The 19,714-nt window shown below is 38.1% G+C and overlaps 1 protein-coding gene across 2 annotated transcripts in view; it reads right to left on the reverse strand.

Moving 5' to 3' along the window:
* Positions 1-4,154: 4,154 nt before the first annotated feature.
* The window catches only part of LOC127422091 (serine/threonine-protein kinase SIK2-like), a 67,023-nt gene continuing 51,463 nt past the window's right edge, over positions 4,155-19,714 (reverse strand). For both annotated transcript variants that reach the window (XM_051665448.1, XM_051665450.1), the window contains 6 exons: positions 18,729-18,960; positions 16,385-16,669; positions 15,543-15,703; positions 13,075-13,185; positions 11,177-11,268; positions 4,155-10,512 (listed from right to left, as the gene is read on the reverse strand). In XM_051665448.1, the coding sequence (XP_051521408.1) occupies positions 9,945-10,512; positions 11,177-11,268; positions 13,075-13,185; positions 15,543-15,703; positions 16,385-16,669; positions 18,729-18,960 (1,449 nt within the window). In that variant the 3' untranslated portion in view covers positions 4,155-9,944. The remainder of the gene's footprint in view (positions 10,513-11,176; positions 11,269-13,074; positions 13,186-15,542; positions 15,704-16,384; positions 16,670-18,728; positions 18,961-19,714) is intronic.

The following is a 19,714-nucleotide window of genomic DNA, read 5'->3' on the forward strand; positions in this document are numbered from 1 at the left end:
TGAAACAAATAAGAAATAAAAAAAAAAAATGGTCAAGTTTGTAGAAATGTAACCTTTGTGTCCATGTTGGTTTCAGAATTTTTTGGAAAAACATTTAAAAAACATTTTTTTTTACATTTAAAAAAAAAAGTGTGCAAACCGAGTAAAACGTAAAATATATTTCTTGAATACATAATTGTACACAAATTTATATTTAACATTAAAGGTGCAACATTTATCAAAGGTATTTAACATTTTTTTATTTTTTTTATAAAAAAGCTTATTTTGAGTCAAGAATATCAGGTTTTCACTGGGTTACTCCATATAACATGAACAATATGCGCCTTTTCAAAAAAAAATTAAAAGATCTGATATAAAAAAATAAAAACTTCACGCAGTCTTCTCTATTTTACGTTTGATTTGGTGAACAAAAGTTTTTCCAATATTAGTAATTATTTTAAAACAAAATAGTTTTACTGTTTTTTTTTTTTTTTAAAGTAAAAATGTTAAGATTATTCTGCACTAGTCATGCCAACATTTCTTTTTTTCAAGAATTTTAGCTTTTAATGATTTTTTATTGTATTTTTTATACTGTCTCCAGATGGTTACACCACATTTTTACTTTAAGCCCGAGAAAAAAAATATCAAAATGACTTAGAAACTCATTTACTGAAAGCATGTAATCATAAAAGCGGTATTTAAGTCATTGTTTTGTGTGAATTGCATTTTTTGTGTGTTACTGTTTTTGAATAACTTGGATCCGAAAAAAAAAGAAAGAAAAAAGACCGTCATGTTATTGACCCAAATACATAATCAACAATTGTAAGTTCATTGAAATGTAAGCACTGCCCCAATAAGGCAGGTGACAGTTCTGTCAACTGGCCCAAAATGATCTCACTGTCTAAGGGCATGTAGTCATAGATCAGGCTGAATTTAGCCTAGAGGTTTGCATGAGTATTTAATGCTGTCTCATTACCTGAGCCTGTATATCGAGACAGTGGATCATTAGGCGACAATCTAAAACTCGCATTAATGTCTTCCGCAATCACTCTTATAAATGGCCACTACACATCTAACTGCTTAGAGCAAAACTTGGTGAAGAAAGTGGATGTGTGCAAGCGTCGCAGAGTTTTAAGGCCTTGCTCTTGTCAGTGATGATGCTCTGTACTTCCTGTGTAGCAGGATCGGTCATTGTAGCCAGTAGTTTTCAGATGTTCCTGATTGTGTGTTAGCTGGATTATGCAACGGCAGCTGTGCTGCAGATGGCATATAAAGATCCACTCTCTTTTGCTTGGTGTTCCTGTAGCACAAGTGTGTTCCTTTTGCTGAAGTGGTAGAGCGTGGCACTATATGCCAAGAACATGGGTTTGATTCCCAGGGAACATATCCGATATACAAGTTGCTTTTGATAAAAATGGCTTGAATGCATAAATGTAAATGCTTAACGGCATATCAAGCTGAAATGAGTGAGATGAGGTGGTCTTGTCACAAGATGCTGCAATGTTTTGTTTTGTCCAGATTTGGGTCATGTTGTCATTCAGACTGCACTGATTGTGCTTTGATGAAAGTAGAAATCACAAATCTACAATGAATCTACCAGAATAATGTAGCAAAGCCCCACTACAAGTAAAATTACGCTGATTGAGCAGGTCAAATATTGATTATATTTCGGTCAGAGTATCAGAAGGGATTCTTCAGTTAGGATACATTTATTGCTGAGCAGACAGAATTAGTAATGTCTCTCCGTTTACAAGAAATTAATATGTTAAGGTTACAGACAATGTTGGTGTTAATGGTCCGGTGTTCCCCAGGGTTCAGTACTTTGCCCTCTTCTTTTAATGACTTCCCTCAAGTGATATCACTAGTAAATATGGTCTCGGCCTTAACTGCTATGATGATGTCATTCATATTTCACCACCAGCTTTGAAACACCCCTTCAGCTTTCTTCACATATCTATGTAACATTGTCCCATACTCACCATGACAGATGCTGAAACTTTAGAATAAACTTTCAAAACCTCATGCTTGGACTACTGCAGTGCCCTGCTCATCAGTGGTGTTATAGTTTTTTTTGTTTTTATTTCTAATTTTATATTCAATTTCTCATTACAACTTAGTTTAGTTTTGTTAGTTTTCACAGTTTGTCTGTTAGTTTTAGTTTTCTCAGTAAATTGTAGTTTCAGTTTAGTTACTTTTTATTTTAGTTTTAGTATTTTTTATGGCTGCCAAAGCTGAACATTTACTGGTGTGTATATAGGATGAATATTGGTACAGTGACAAAGGACAAAAAAAAAGCTTGATCCACAGTGTATCCATATGTATTTCCTTAAATGATTATAAATCATTACTAAACTAATATTTGGGGAGTAAACAGTTAAAGGGATAGTTCACCCAAAAATGAAAGTTCTCTATACATTTACTCACCCTCATGATATCCCAGATGTGAATGACTTTCTTCTGCTGAACACAAAGATTTTTAGAAGAATATTTCAGCTCTGTAGGTCCATACAATGCATGTCAATGGGGGGACAAATCATTGAAGCTCCAAAAAGCACACAAAGATGGCATAAATGTAATGCTTACTACTCCAGTGGTTAAATCCATGTCTATGATAGGTGTGGTTGAGAAACAGATCAATATTTAAGTCCTTTTTTTACTGTAAGTCTTGACTTCAGCAGTCTCCTTGGCAATCAAGATTTCAAGCTCGATTATATTTTCCAGAACCATCTAGCACTCTGCGAACTGTACTAGTAAGTGTAATCGAGCTTGAAATCATGATTGTTCCTGTAGACTGCAATTGCAAGATGTACAGTGAAAAAGGAGTTACATTTTGGTCTGTTCTCACCCAAACAGATTAGATCACTTCAAAAGATATAGATTAAGCCACATATGGATGACGTTTATGCTGCCTTTATGTGCTTTCTGGTGCTTCAAAGCTTTGGACCCTGTTGACTTGCATTGTATGGACCTACAGGGCCAAGATATTATTCTTAAAACCTTTGTTGTGTTCAGCAGATGAAAGAAAGTCACACACATCTGGAATGGCATGAGGGTGAGTAACTTATGAGAATTATTATTTTTGAGTAAACTATCCCTTTATCTGTTTGAGGTTTTAAATTGATTATTTTACTTTGGGATGTGTGGCAGAGCTCATTTCATGACCACTAGTGGTAAAAGTAATGGTGAAGAAAACGACAGAAATTTGATGTAAATCTTAAGGTTATATATAAAAAAAACTTAATGTTGTGAAAGTGTATTAGAAAATATACAAATTAATTCCAAATACTTTGTAGATATTTTCTAGAGAATCATTTTTCCTCTGTCCCACTTTACCAGTACTGCATAAAAAAATCTGGGATTTGATCAAAAGAGGGTCTTCAAAAGTTCTGCTTCCCAGTATTTAATTTTTTATTTACATTTATATATTTTCTCCCCAATTTGGTATGCCCAATTCCCAATGCGCTCTAGGTCCTCGTGGTGGCGTAGTGACTCGCCTCAATCCGGGTGGCGGAGGATGAATCTCAGTTGCCTCCGCGTCTGAGACAGTCAATCCGCGCATCTTATCACGTGACTTGTTGAGCACGTTACTGCGGAGACCTAGCGTGTGTGGAGGCTCACGCTATTCTCCACGGCATCCACACACACAACTCGCCACGCGCCCCACTGATAGCGAGAACTACATTATAGCGACCACGAGGAGGTTAACCCAACGTGACTATACCCACCCTAGCAACTGGGCCAATTGGTTGCTTAGGAAGCCTGATTGGAGTCACTCAGCAAGCCCTGGATTCAAACTTGTGACTCCAGGTGTGGTAGTCAGCGTCTTTACTTGCTGAGCTACCCAGGCCCCAGTATTGAATATTTCTTAATTTTTGCTTTTGATTAATGTAAAAGATATTCTAAGCTTTTTTCAAAGGTATAATATTAGGTTATGTGATGTTTGGATAATAATTCAAAGTGTCAAGAAATGTACAATTCCCACTTTGCCCATATTATATCAATTATATCAAATACTAAAACTAAAAGATATAAATTATATCTTATTATATAAAAAACATTTTTATTTTATTTATTTTATGAATTATGAAAAGTATTTTAGTTTCAGTTTTTTCCAATAATTTCAGTTTTTATTTTAGTTAAAGAAAATGATTTTAGTTTAGTTATAACACTGCTGCTCATTGGCCTACCCAACAAAAACATTGCTAGACAACGATATATACAAATCTCAGCAGCAAGAGTTCTCAATTTCAGCTCACATCACTCCTCTTCTACAAGCTCTTGCTGCTTCATCCAGCATTTCATCCAAAATACTCTTAATAAAGGTCTTAACTGTCCTGTTTATCTGTCAGTTACTTTATTCCTATATTCCCTCAGGTTTCAGTTGTCTTCCATTGGTGACAGGTGTCTGTTTTAACAAAAATCAAATGGCCTTGGAATAGAATGTTATGTCTTATGTTTTGTTTGTTGATGGTGAGTGATCTGTATAACATCATTTTGTGTAATCTAGTAATCAGTGTGTGTATGTATATACTGTATACTATATAGCCTCAAATCCCATTAGACATGTCCACAGCACAATACTATGAATAATGTGTGCCTGGGGCTTAGATACAGGTCAGCAAACACTGACTTCGTTGGGTCAATTGCATCTGTCCAGTTTAGCAGACTGAATTAATCTATCTCAATCAGGATGTTCCTCTGAGGTTGAATGCTGATAACCTCCTAATTATGCTGTAATAAAACAGCAATGGGAGTGTTATTACATTAACCATATTTGTTACTGTAGCCGTTATTAGCGTCATGCCATTACATTCAATAACTTGTCAACCATCCTGACATTGCAAGGTGTAAATACAGTGTTTTTACTTTAATACAATGCTTTTTTATTATTATAAATTAAATACAACAATTCTTACCATGATGTATGTATAAATACTTTTAAATTTATAGTCAGAATCACAGTCATGAGTTTTTACACAGGTCACAAAAATGGCTTAATTTTCTTTTTGTGAAATATACATTTCTTATTTCCATCTTTTGGTTGTGGGGTGAAATATGCCAACATGATCACACGGGAAATTGTCATGTTGTTTCTGAGAGTTCCAATACCCTAGGATCTGGCATATTATGCCAGTTTACTGACAAGTGGCATCTCCTATCAGACATTTTGCATCAGCTCCAATGGTTTTACCTTCCCCTGTGGTGCGACCGGAAGCATTTTGCTTAAGTAGCGTGGATGACCCGGGTTCGGATACCCTGTTGGAATCAGGAAGTAATCGCGTTCGCATAATCAGTGACGAGTCATCACTTCGACTCTGCGTCAGTAGCTGAAGCTATGGGAACTCCTCCCAGGAGTGACTGTCTCTGAAGCTCTTTAAAAGCATGCCAGTCTATTGGCAGATGGCGCTTGACGCTCTGCCACTGATGCATGCATCATCGTGGGCATTTAAACTGGAGCACAGCCCCATTTCATCAGGATTTTTCTCTTTAGGGTCACGATGAGATCACTTGTTTTATGGAGGCCTGAATCTTTGCTACGTTGTTTAATCTGCACATTTTAACAGCGGGTGGATTATTTTCTATCTCCATGTATGTGCTCTGACGAACAGCGTATCCCTTATCACTTCGGCGTTTTAAACGCTATTACATTGTGATTGTTGTGTGTTTTGAATGTAAACATGAGACATTTGGTTAATGTCTTTCTCAAGATAACGCAAAATGTTTTTCACCTTATGAGTGAGATCTACCTATGTCTGATGGGAACGAGTGCTGTTTTATAAGCTGCACTCGTTGAGACTGATTGCATTCATTGTGAACGCATGAAACTCATGACACTTTGCTCTCGGCTCGCTTTCATTCTGAAAGCCGAATCCGCTCCTCTCTCCTTCCTCTATACTCCTTCTGTGGGCACAAGGATGGGAATAGAGTGCGGAAATTTGAGGAGGATTTGTCACTGGCCCAGCCTTGTAGCCTTCTCTCCTCCATATTAAGCGTCTTCTGTTCACTGTGAATGCATGAAACTTATGACACTTCGCTCTCGGCTCGCTTTCGTTCTGAAAGCCGAAGCCGTTCCATATCATGCACACATTGTGTGCATGGAATGGTCATGTTTGTCTGAGATTATGATGAGGGGGATGCAATATATTGCTGACGTTTATCCCTGTCAGGCACGTTTATCGCCTGAGCTTAGCCCACGCTGACTCGGTGCTCGCTGATATTGATTGTTAATTGCGAGCATGAAACTCGAAACACTTCGATGTTGGCTTGCTTTCTGGGAAAGCTGACGGCAGTTCCCTTTTTCCTCCCTGTATCTAGTGAGGACGGGGTATGGAGCATGGAGAATTTAAGGATGATTTGTCTCCGGCTTGAGTCTTGTGTCTCTTGTCTTCATCTCAAGCAGCTTCACCTATTCAGTCCGCCTGTTGCGATTTACAGCTCACTACGGCAAGCATGATGTCAGGGATATTTTGTCGTTAGGCTTTATTAGTGAGACATGTACGCTCTCAGGTGAGGTTGAATGGTATTCAGTGTGTTGGTGCCGCCGGGGCAGTTATTCTAGCTTATTATGACTTGATGCTCTCCCTATTCAGTTAGATTTCTGGTCTCTGGTGCTGCCGCCATTGCAGTGTTTGTTAAAAACGACACACCACAGATCAATGCTTCGGACACCACATGACATCTCATCTGTAGAAAGAAAGTCATACACATCTGGGATGGCTTGAGGGTAAATAAAAGATAATTTAAATCTTAACTATACCTTTAAGGGTCTGAGAGATGCATTCTCCTCCCTTCATTCAAAAACTCCTGATAAAATAGCACTGTGTTCAGGTTTATATGCCCGTGATGATGCGTGTATCAGGGGTGAAGCATCAAGCGCAATCTACCAATAGACTGTCGTTATTTTAAAAGGCCTCCGAGATCATCACTCCTGGGAGGAGTTCCCATAGTGCCAGCTACTGATGCAGTCTCTCTTTCCCTTCTTTTAGGGAACCAAGGTTCCAGTCGTAATGGAGACATTTCCGATTTCACTGTGAGATCAGACATGCTCTTGATTGGATTTGTAAGGTTCGCCCAAGTAGATCAACACTAAATAAAAAAAATTTTCTTCAGTTTTACATTTTAACTGCTTTTTGTTCTTGCTATTAACTAAATGCAACATTTTAAATCGGACTAAATTGAAATGGGCAGCACATGTGAAATATACTTTTTTCGTACAATTTTTTTTTCTGCTGCCAAAATGATCTACAAAATGACCCCTTCTTAGACACAAAACCTGTATTCATCTTCTCCATATACAGATATAGTCTGAAATTCCTTTTTGAATGTAAACACAGGCTATTTGTAACCAAGCTGGGTAACTCTACAGAACAATGCGAGTTGTGATACTGAAATTCCCACCTGCAAAAATAAACAGACACAAATCTCTTTGTTCAATAAACCTTTTTTTTTTTTTTTTTTTTTATCTTAACAGCACGTTAGCTTATGTGTGTTCAGCAACTATGAAGGTAAATGCAGAATTGGATTTCTAAGGAATGGTGTTTGCCAGCAAGAGGTGTGATTAAGATATGGCAACACGTTCACTAATCTGTTCTTTCAGGACTATTATTATAAGAAATATTGCTATTAATACTTTTCAATGGCATATAATGATTGACCAAAAAAAAAAAAAAAAGTTTAATTTTTTACAAAAATAAAAAAAGCACTGTTACCAAGCTGACTAAGAAGCTTCAACTCCACATGGTGGGGTTATACATGAATACTTCTGAGGGGACTTTGGTTTTGTACCTTTGTAAAACCTGGGTCTACATTTGTCATGTAACAATACCAATAGAAACTGAAAAGCTAGTTATTAAAGGGATAGTTCATGTAGTCCATGTAACTTATGCGCTACAGTATATTCCAAGTCGTATGAAGCAATACATTAGCTTTCATTAACAAATGGACCAAAATTCAAGTCGTTATTAACGGAAAATCTTGACAATCGCTCTAGCTCTCTTTGGCATGATCAATGACTCATTCTTTCCAGTTAGAACTATTCAATGAAATGGTTGGTCTGGTTCTCAAAACCTGTCTGAATGGTATGTCATGAATAGGACTGATCCGTTCAACTCACTGACTAAATTATCCGTTTGTGGAGGTTTCAGATTATCAGTGAATAATGACCTAAATTTTGTGCTGTTTCTTACACAAAGCTACTGTATAGCTTCAGAAGACTTGGAATACGTGAGTCATATGCACCACTTCTATGATACTTTTATGGTGCTTTTACATCACTTTTGAAGCCTGAAAGCTTCAGTTGCCTTTGATAGTAACTGCATGGACAAGAGCGACCAGTTATTAAACATTCTATGATGTTTTATGGTGCTTTTACATACTTTTTGAATCTTGAAATCTTCAGTCCCCATTCATTGTAATTGCATGAAAAACCGCAACCAATACATTGAAATATGTCTTTGTGTTCCACGGAAGAAAGTCATGTGAACAATATGACGCTGAATAAATATTGATCGAATTTTCATGGCTGGGTGAACTATCCCTTAAAAATCTTAACTTTAAAAGAACAAAGAAAAAGGCACACCGAATACTATCACATTAAATACAATATTTGCTGCATTTTGAAAGCACTTTCAAAGTTTCTAGCCCCTACTTTACACAAAAGCATGTCGAACAATCACCAAGACACGCTCTCTCTGCATCCTTCTTTGAGAGCGCTGACTTGTAGAGAGTCCATTATTGAAAAGAGATGAGTTTTGTGTTTCTTAGTTGATGAAACTAGCAGAGCAGGTTCACCTCACCCATCTGCCATCTCCTCCTAAGCTACATTTCCATTTTTTTCCTCGACAAAGTGCTCTAGTATATGTATCTGCCTTAATAGCTTTAGAATTCATCTTCTGTTACAAAGTCCTGAACCTTATACGAACATTTTCTTCATCATCTTTCTGTATAAAGTAGCATCTGGGTTTAGTCACAGACTGTAATTTCAAGTGGAACAGATTTACTAAATGCTGCTAGTAAAAACAATCTCCATTTTTTTGTCTGTCGTAATGGTAACGCAGCGAATTGGCCGAAATCCAGTGTCTTGTGACTAAATGTGTGGAGTTTACTGCAATTCTGAAATGCTGATGTATTCTGGTTTAGTGTAAAGAGCAATACCACCGAAATAATCATAACTGAACACTCTAAATCATTTAAATGCCTGCCTAAACTGACAACGCCCATGGAGGTGATGTCACCTGAAACACAAACCACTCCCCATTAATCATCATTGTGGAAAAAGTGTTGTGTCTCACCCCTCCATGGTGAATCACTCATGTGCTGATGCAGAGGAACTGTAATACTAAGGAACAAAATAAGGATAAGGATGAGGGGGAATCTAGTGAGAATCACAGTTTCAGCCACACAAAGCTTGAGCCATTGAAATATTTTTGGGTGGTGTAATTCCTACTTATGGCTTCCAGATGAATCAGTATATTGCTTCAATATTGCCATGTGTTTTAACTAACATTGCACTTATTAAGTGTGCACAACAATAAGCAGTCTTTTATAATGAAAGTTTTTGAGCTTGATTTTTTTTTTCACTTTCAGTACATAATGTGTCAGTATTTAATTGTGCTGTTGAGCAGGCTCTGTATTGCAGATTTAGGCTGTCTTTGTGCTACGTACAATGCGTAGCGAGCAGCTCCTATCCTGCAGTCAGCTCAGAGGTGAGCTCCCACACAGCCGGCCCCATGCTGGCCCAAATGCCACACTATCCAGCCTCTACTTTGTGAGACAGAGCAGCAGGTGGGACCACCGAAGAATGAGGAGGGAGGTAGGGAGGAGTTTCGTAAAATAAAAATGATTACAGCTCACGTTCGCCACATTATAAAATGTTGACAATACAAAACTTGATCCATCCCCGTTACCTAATCTCCATCATTTCATTCATCAGTCAAGGTAATACTGGTTATTTTCACTGTCTTGACTTAGTTCACCAGCACAAAACCATGCTGGGAGTCCACCGTTTCCATCATTTCACTGTCCAGAAAGGGGTCACCCAGCGCCAGCCCTTCGTATCCAGTTGCAGCACCCCCTTCTGGGCCCGTTGGAGGAGGCTGCCCTGGATCAAGCGGGTAGTTGTATTGCTCCTGGTACAGTGTTTCTCCCGAGGCAGAGTGGCTTGGATCACAGGTTGGGTAGCTGTAGTTTTGGGGTTCCGGTTGTTGGCCCTGTAGCTGAGCGGAGAAGCCTTGTGGTAGAGGTGTTGGCTGCATCTGAGGGAAATGGCCCAGGTAAGGCTCATATGCTAGGGCTTCTGGGTTGGGCTCCATTAGAGGGCAGAGGGGTTGTGCATGTGCATATGGAGGGGAGGCTTGGGGACTCTGGTGTTGCTGATGTCCTGGTATTATGGAACCCTGTGTCTGAGGAGGAATTCCTGAGTCCTGGTGCCCCATAGGTTGACAAGAAGCATAGGGGTTCTCTACAATGTGCATCTGATTGAAGAAGGCCTGCATTTGGGATTGTTTATGGAGATATAGCCGCTTCTGCTGCAGCCTGCAGATCAAACAGAAACAGAGGTGGTATAATAAAGGTCCCATTCTTTTTTACCAATGGAATTCCAGTGGTTTATGATTTCTGGAAACCTTTAAAAAAATTTTTTTTTAAATCCCTCGAACAATTACATTTCTTCACTCACAAATCAGACATCACTATGGCTAGAGAGCAAGTACTACTCTACACAATATTTAAGTGCAGTGGTTCTAGACCAGGGGGCCTTGGCAAACTTCAAACTTGGGATGACTTAAAATTATTTCAATTAGCTATTATATAACAATATGAACTGCTATAATAGATCTAAAAATGCTAAAAAAATTAATAATTAAAAAAAAAACCTGTAAACTGACATTATATTTCTTATTTTAATTCAACAATCCCCTACTACAACAACTGTTTTTATTGAAGAAAAAAAAAAAAAAATTATATTCCTGGAATATGGGGGGGCCTTGGAGTCAAAAAGGTTAGAACCACTGTTTTAGAGCAGAGTGTAACTAGAAAAATTTTTATTCACTATAGAAATTTCCATTATTTTTGAGTTCTGGAAAACACAGTTCTAAAATTCCCTGATATTTCAAGGTTTTCTTTGATGGTGGGGACACTGTAGAACAGACTAATTCCTGGTTTGACAACACTGGAGATTGAAGTAGGTGAAATTTAGTACCTGTGTTCCTGCAGCTGCTGCTCCAGACTGCGAGGAGTTTCTTTGCAGAACATCTGACAACTGCCGGGGCTGTTCGCCATGAGCGTAGCTTTCTGTACAGAGATACACAGAGTTGAGAATTGCAAAATACAGAGCTGTAGCGATCTTTTTAAACCTCTCTGAACATGTTAGGAAATTTAGGTGGAGTGAACATTTTTGGCATTCTTGACACTTTTGTTAAAATTGGTAGCAGAAAGAAGACAGGAAATTATGGGAACAACGTAATCTGGAAACATAAGAGTTGGATTCAAACCCCATCTCTATCAAGAGCACCACAGCTCAATGTGTTAGAGGCACACTAGATTTACATTTCATACTACTGTGTGTGCACGAGAGATCGCGTTCCCAAGTGCTTGTCAGTCATCTATGATTTTTTTTAACTAATAATTCCAAATGTTTTCTGTTATTTTGACAGAACATGAGTTTTCATTTCTTCACGTGATATCTTCACGGCTTCTCTCTCTCTCAGCTATGAAGGCTGAAACCTGCAAAAAGGTTGGAAATAAGTAAAGAAATCCATATATATGTGCATAAATAAATAATTAAATGTGTGAGGAGATATACAAATAATTAAATAAATAAATGCACCCATTAATGCAAAATAATACAACATAAAACTGTTGGGGAAATGCAAAAATGTTAAAGGAAAAGTAACAATGAAAGTTGATTTTTAATTCTATATTTCTTTAATCATTAATTTATTTCTGTATGGAGTTCTGTATTTTTTCCTTCATGCAACATGTTCATGAGAGGATGTTAATCAAATATCAGTAGGTGGTATTTATGACACCACTAGCTGATCATTAATAAGGACATTACCAAATTTTCACAATCAATCAATAAAACAAAGTTTAGCAAAGTATCTCGCTTTTATGATTCTCCAAACTATTCGCTGCCTCGCGGAGCAACTCTGCCATCCACCTTCTCTTCACCATGGTGAAACTGCAAACTCCCGCCAAAAACCGCACTTGGTATCGATAGTTTGACTGTGATGCCTGAACAGCTATTTACATCCTCTCATTAGCATGTTGCGCGAAGGAAAAATAAATACGGAACAGCATACATAAATTAATGATTAAAATGTGGAACTAAAAAACAACTTTCAATTTTGCATTTCCTTTAATAATTTGCATTTCCCTAACCATTTATTTGTGTTTTATGTTGTATTATTTTTGCATTGATTGGTGCATTTATTTATTTTTTTAGCTCCTCACACATTTAATTATTTATATATTTATTTATGCATGAATATGCAGATTTATTTATTTATTTGTTATTTTTGCAGGTTTTGTCCTCCATACTCTCTTGTGTTTGAGGGAGAGCAAAAGGTCGCTTTCATCAGACTTGTGCCAGACGGTCACTGTTGTCCTAAACACCGCAACTCCAAAAATCATGTTATGTGTAAAGAAGATGCTGGAAAAAGGGATAGGAGTTATTGACTGTCACTATACTTAACCCAACAACAACACAGGACAGAGCAATCAAACGAAGGTCAGACTCTGTCAGGCTTAATGCAACAAACCCAGAAAAATCAACCAATACTAAGGCCGGATTGCCCACTATGTACATGCCCAAATCAATATGCATAAATGAACACAGTTAAAGCATGAATTACGTATTATACTTCTTAGATGGGTTCCTTTTAAATATAAGCTACGCCCTGGTAAAATGGTCCCAAATTGTCATTTTTAATTGATGAAAATGCTAATATTGGCCATATCAAGATATCAAAAAGAAAGGCACAAGTAAACAAACACAAAACTTACTTGTATCAGTACACGTTATTGACAGATACCTAAAACTAGGTACTTGAATTGGTCTTTAAAAATTGGTATTGGTGCATCTCTAGTCAGCATTACCTGTATTCTATGAGAGAGGTACTGCGGCTCCAGACTCTGTCTCCTTGACAACAGCGCAGGATGTGTTTCACCTGAGCACAGAGCCATGTCGTGCTGGTGACCTCTTTCCTCCTGAACAAACCAAACACACATACACACACAGAAAAGATGTGAGCACTTGCTAGGTGACCACATCAGTGGCTGTGCACTCAAATGTATGAATTCATTAAGTCGCTTATGAAACTGGCACCGCTGACCCAGAGGGATTCTGAGAAAACATGCCAGTCTGCTCCAGTAGCTAATCCTCACAATGCCACGTGCCTCTAATGCAATATCTGCTCTTGAGTTCTACCGTATTCGCCAAAAATAATCCTTAATCAGTATTCTGTCTTGTTTTCCAGTAAAAAAAGATCTAAATTTACTTGTTAGAAAATTATGCTCGTTTTCCCTGAATTTCTTGGATTAAGGTTATTTTTTCTTGCCCCATTGGCAAATGATTTTTTTCTTGTTCTGAGCATGAACCTCTCTCACTTATATTAGATTTCCTGGAAAACATAATCTATTATGCCATTTTGCTTCTCAAGTAAATAATTTTTTTGTTCTTTTTTACTGTAAATCTTGTTTTACGAGAAAAACAAGACAAAAATACTGAGTAACAAAATGATTTTTGTATTTAGACCTCAGGAAAAGATGTATAAATACATATAGACACTGGCGGCTACCCGGTGCAGTATCCTTATGGGTTATTGCCAGGGGTTTTCATTCATTTATTCATACTAAATCTCAGTCTTTGGTGAGCTTGCATTGGAGCAATGGGCACCAGTTACCAGCCTGTTATTCAACGATGCCTGCATTCATGTTGCTTCCCGGAGGGACAATAAACAACTGACAATTGGCTGCTTCTTCTCCAGTTATTACATAAGCAGGGCTGTCTGTGTGTCAATAGAGAGGTTAGAAGGGTAAAAAAGTATGGGTATCCTGACACTTTGCATCCAAAGTAACTCACAGTGGACTAACTGGTAAAGCACTGCTCAAGGTCACAAACGTATGGACAAATTGTGATGATATGTCATGAGAAAATGATGTTTAGAAAATAATCAGCTTAATAAAGAGGTTGACCAATATTAGATTGAGGTAATACCGATAACTAAGGTGGTGGAAAAGGCTGAAAACGATTAATCGTCGATAGTTTTAAAAATTGATTTGTTGAAATGTTAAGATCTTTTTTAGTATTTCCTTACTTTGACAGGCACAGACATAGAGGCAACAAGAATCTAAAATGAATAAAATCCCATTTGCAGTTTAACGTGCAACCAAAATCTCAATAATAGGGAGAAAAAAAGATTTGGTGCATAATGCAGGACTTTTAACTATAAACGAGCTTGAAATACACCACTTGCATGCACTTGATTATCTACTAAAAATAACAAAATATATGCATTGAAGTCAGGATAAAAATATGGATGAAAATTTTCAATGATGACAGATTTGGACAGGAAATCCCCACAAGCTGTTAGTGATTGTTTCTATTTCACCTCCAGGCAGCAGTTGTACTTCAGAACTCTCCAGCAGCATCCACGGGGGAAAAAACTATCGGCAAACTATTGTTGTCGTTTTTTGACGATAACCTATAGTTCCAAAAGCATCTTTCGGTGCAGATTAATCAGTCGATTTCTAGTAATATACACAATAAATATTCTAAAATCATCCTTCTGTAATGCTTTTTATGTGGACGTCAAACTGGTGCATGACGCTAGTCATGACAAATGGCAATAGAGCGCAACAGTGCCTGCCCACTTTTTCAGCCGTCTGGGTTCCGAAGTATTTTCACCATTCATTTTTCCATAGACTTTTTATCAAATCCTTCATACAAGAGTTGTAAGCCATGAACTAAACCAACCAGCTCCAAAGTGAATCCCAACATCATGAATGTTGTTTTGAGGCAAAAAACAAAGAAAAAGGTACAAGGCTGTGTACTTACCGTCTTTTTTTATGAGGGCACAAACTACAATCCCATTAAGCATTGCGAATGATGTAGTTGAATAAAAACGATGGGAATATATAAAACTATTCATTTGTTGATTGCAAATATTTTGTTTCTATACTTATAAAGTATTCTGATTTAAGGGTGAAGGGAGACTTGATCACATCATACACAGTGTGTCATGAGAGTGGGCGGTCGCTCCGAGGCACGTTTCGGGGGGTTTCGTTTGCCACGACTTTCTCTGCTGTACCATGGGTAATGTAGTTGTTTACCACAAATTTATGAACAACCTCGGAGCACGTTAGGTCTGTCTTTAAAGGTTTATATGTTATCGTTGAACATCAATTAATCTATGGGATAAATTAATGGGATTTTTACTTCCGGAACCAGACTGTTGCGCTCTATTGCCAACTCATGGCTAACTAATATCCTTTATCTACCTCATTGTAAGAGATACTGTTAAACTGATCTCAGATTAACACAGTACCTATCCTGGTGGACTGACCTGTACAGCAGGGTCCAGCAAGCCATGCTGATGGGCATGAGGGCTTAGCAGCCCCAGGGAAGGGTTTTCTCCAGAGTCCATCTGCTCGTACACCTTATTTAGCTCCAGGATACCTTTGGTCCTTGCCAGGTTCTGTAGGTGCTGTCTGAAGGCCACCAAGCCTTAAAAGAGAGAGAGAAATATGGTTATGAATAATAGCACTGTTATGGATGAGTGATTTACAGATGAAATCATGTTGCTCTGCCACCACCCCCAACCCACTTATTGTCCATGTGTGGTCGTGAATTTTCACATGCGAGTGTCAAAACACAGGAAATGACTCTCCTTCACTTGACACATGCCAGCTCGGACTTCTTCGGGACATTTCTATAATGTTACCCACTTAGTCAGTCTATTTCAGGAGAAGACATGTCCAGCCAGGGCTGCAAATGGCTCATTTATCGCTCAAGTTCACGTAAAAATGCTGTTAAGTGGCTTTTAACACCTCTGCTGCTGAACGGTAGATGGGAGGATGGGTTGAAAAAGGATTCTCAGGTTATTTTAGGGTTTCAAGTGATTAAGGGTAATTATTCAGGCCACAGGATGTGAGAACTCAATAGGACTGTGTTGGCCCGATCTTCAAAGCGTTCTCTGATTCACTCAATGAATCATTTGACAGGGGGGTGGGTACATGTAGAGGAGGAAAACAGGAGAGAAACAGAGAGTGAGAGTGTGTGTGAAAATGATAATAAGTGTAAGAAAAAGGGAGAGAGGGAAAAGCAGAGAAATTTTGTAATTATTTTGTGAAAATTGTTTTGTAAAGTTGTGTTTTTGATTTGCTCCACAAACAGGCTAGTGCTTACCTTGTGTGAGTGAAGTGTCTGATGCTCTACGGCCCTCCCGGAAGCTGATGGGAGAGCGGTTGTGCGTCTCTCTCCTCTGAGCGCTCAGTGCCTGCATGGCAGGGTTAGCAGGCCGAGGACTGATGAAGGGCGGAGTCATGCTGGTGACAGGCGTGTTGGCCAGGACCACATCGTTAAGAGAGGGCGTGTCCTCCAGCAGACTCAGATCACTGTGCATGGAGCCCATGTCGTACTCTGAATCAACGCTGCCCAGAGATGGGTTATGACCCATGCTGAACAACTTACCTGGGTTGAGAGAAAGAGAGAGAGAGAGAGAGAGAGAGAGAGAGAGAGAGTGTGAGGACCTTTATAAATAGTCTTGACAAAAAAGTTAAATCATAGTCCTAATCATATAGTGGGGTTCAAAAGTCTGTGTCCACACTGAAAATCTGGGACAAAAATGTAATTGAAAAAATAAAAATTTGTGACATTGACTATGTTAACTGCTTCGTACAAAATGTCAGATTTAATTGTTTCAATTGAAGCACACTTTGGAACATTTTCAAATCATGCTGGGACAACATGGATCATCAGGCTTTGCACAAACTTGTGGAGTCCTTACAGGGGCACAACTACCCATTTTCGAGTATGCATGCAACATTAACTTTCACGCCGATTGCGATTGACAGAGTTCAACCTCTGATTGTGCCCCCTTTAGTGAGCCCCGGTGCCCTCCTTTACATGGTGCCCCATGCGTTGCATGTATTGCATATATGGTTTTTGAGCTTCTGAGTACGTGCTAGCTCCATGCAGTGCATGGTGTCATTAAAGCAACAGAGGGGACCAAATACTAATTGGTCAAGACATTTTTCAATTGAACTCTACAAAACTTTTTATGCTGATATAATTTGTAATGAAAACAAAACAAAGCTATTAAATTAGAAAAGTGAAAACTATAATCATTTTCACTTCATATATCAGAGTTAGCAACCATTAATTTTAAGCATTCTGCCTTTTATTGGTATGTACCATACGCACATCATAACCTTGTGTGACCCCACGTACACATGCATTGACATTTTTTTGGCTTTGTTTACACAATGCATAATTTAAATTAACTGAATCTGAATAATCTCAGTTCAGGAGACTCTGTGCTGTCAATAAAGGGTTAACCTTTTGACACACTGAGTCATGTGACAAAACAACATGGCACTGACCACAGTGGAGTTTGTCTTTAGGAGAAACATCAACAAAACTACAACTGGTAAGAAATTACGTTTTTACATTGAAACCTGTTTGAGTCAAAAGATTACAGTCTCTAGTATTTAATGATCTGCCATTTTTAAAATTTGAACGATTTATCGCGAAACGCCATGCTGCTAAACACAATGTACACTAATGTGTACTTTAGCAAATTTTTTCCTTAGAAATCCCATAATTACTGTGCATTATCACACTGAGAATCAATGGGTTCATCCAAAAGCTGAAAACTTTGCTTTCAGAGGCTTTATATGGAGTTAGGATGAAAATAAAGTGCTTTCTGAACTGTTCTGAGACCAGTGCAGACAGACACACACTGGAGGTTAAGTCATTCACTAAATAGGGACCATCCTATAGCTTCCTATCCAAATGTTCAGTTTCGGGCTGTAGATAAAGTTTAGAACATGTTTGGCAGTCATGGGAAGATGATAATCAGTCCTTAGATTCAGAATTTATAATGAATAATTTTTACATGGTTGTACATGGTTGGCAGTGATTAGATGATGCAGGCCATTACTTTGAATCAGAATTAATTATGCTAATTTATGATGTAATGTCTGTAACATCTCAAAAACATGAATAACCAACACTCCTGGAGTGTTTTTTTACTTTCTACAGCTGGGTATCATTTAAAATTTCTCAACTTAGTCCCGCTGTCCACATTTTCATTTTTAGGAAAATTATCTGCTCTAGAAATATATATATATATATATATATATATATAATTATTTTTTTTTATTATTCTTGTTTATTAAGTGATACTAGTTACAAATCAAAAAAGGAAATAAAAAATGCACACCGCAATCACACTTGGGTCTCAGGAGGATAAATTACAGTACACTTACTACAGGGACAATCCCTCTAGGGCAACCTGAGGTTAAGCGCTTAATAAGGGTACTTAATAGTAGCTCATGAATAGCCCCCTCTTATTTTTGAACCTACAACCTTTTGGTTACCAGCCCAGATGTTTTAATCTCTAAGCCACACCCATCACTTATTTTAAACTTCAGAGACTCTCAGATGTGCTAGCTTTGGCTTTGAAGGTTGTAAAACAGCCATCAACAGCTTTGTTATCACATGCACTACATTTCACAGAAGATCTCACCTGCATTGGTCATGACTCCTGGCTGGTTGATTACCTCTGACAGCGTGTGTCTGCGCTGCCCGAAACGGGCCGTCTGATAGGCGTTGAAGACATGGATAGGGTCATCCTCTGTGTCCAGCTCCTCTGTCTCGATGCCCTCATCTATAGAAGTCTCCATCATGTTGCTGGGGGATGAGGCACTGGATTTGCGAACGGCCACGGGGGGCAGGGGGTCTAGCATGCAGCCGTTGACCTGCAAACAAGGTGAAGATCTCTAAATATGATGTTTTTTAGCTATTGCAACTTTTTACTGATAGAAACTAGACAGAGAAAGGAAATTATTTGAGAGAGAAAAGGGAAATGGGATAGGGACTTGACACAGGCCGGAATCGAACGTGCATCTCTTTAATGAGCATCAAAGCTCACTGTGTCTGGATTTCTTCGTTGGTCGGATTTCTTAAAAAAAATTTAAAAAAAATTAAAAAATAATCTTGTTTAGAAAAGACAATCTAATTCCACCCAAAATTATAAAAAGAACTACAATTAGCTTGGAATTAATGACTGTTTCTTGTGTTTCTCAATGTTACTAAACCACTCCCTTGAAGGCTTTCATTAATAACTCCTAAAATATGTAAGGGATAAATGTTCAGTCAGCCAGTTATTACCGTAATATAAACCCTGACAGGGTGATCAGGACCTCAACGCAAAGCAGATTGTTTTAATGTGCAAGAAGAGACCACTGAGTGATGTGAGAGACATGAAACGAGTGCAGTTATGTAGGAAATCGAATGCTTGGGACAGGTGACAATTGTTACAGAAGCCCATAGCTGCCTAGGTTTTCTCACAACCTAATCACGATCACAACGTATTTTTCTCGTGAGAAAACAAGTTTATGTCATGTCGAGATCACATGAAAAGAACTTACAGTGCATCCGGAAAGTATTCACAACGCTTCACTTTTTCCACATTTTGTTATGTTACAGCCTTATTCCAAAATGGATTAAATT

The sequence above is a fragment of the Myxocyprinus asiaticus genome, chromosome 31 (assembly GCF_019703515.2).
Source record: "Myxocyprinus asiaticus isolate MX2 ecotype Aquarium Trade chromosome 31, UBuf_Myxa_2, whole genome shotgun sequence".
Classification (NCBI taxonomy): Eukaryota; Metazoa; Chordata; class Actinopteri; order Cypriniformes; family Catostomidae; genus Myxocyprinus; species Myxocyprinus asiaticus.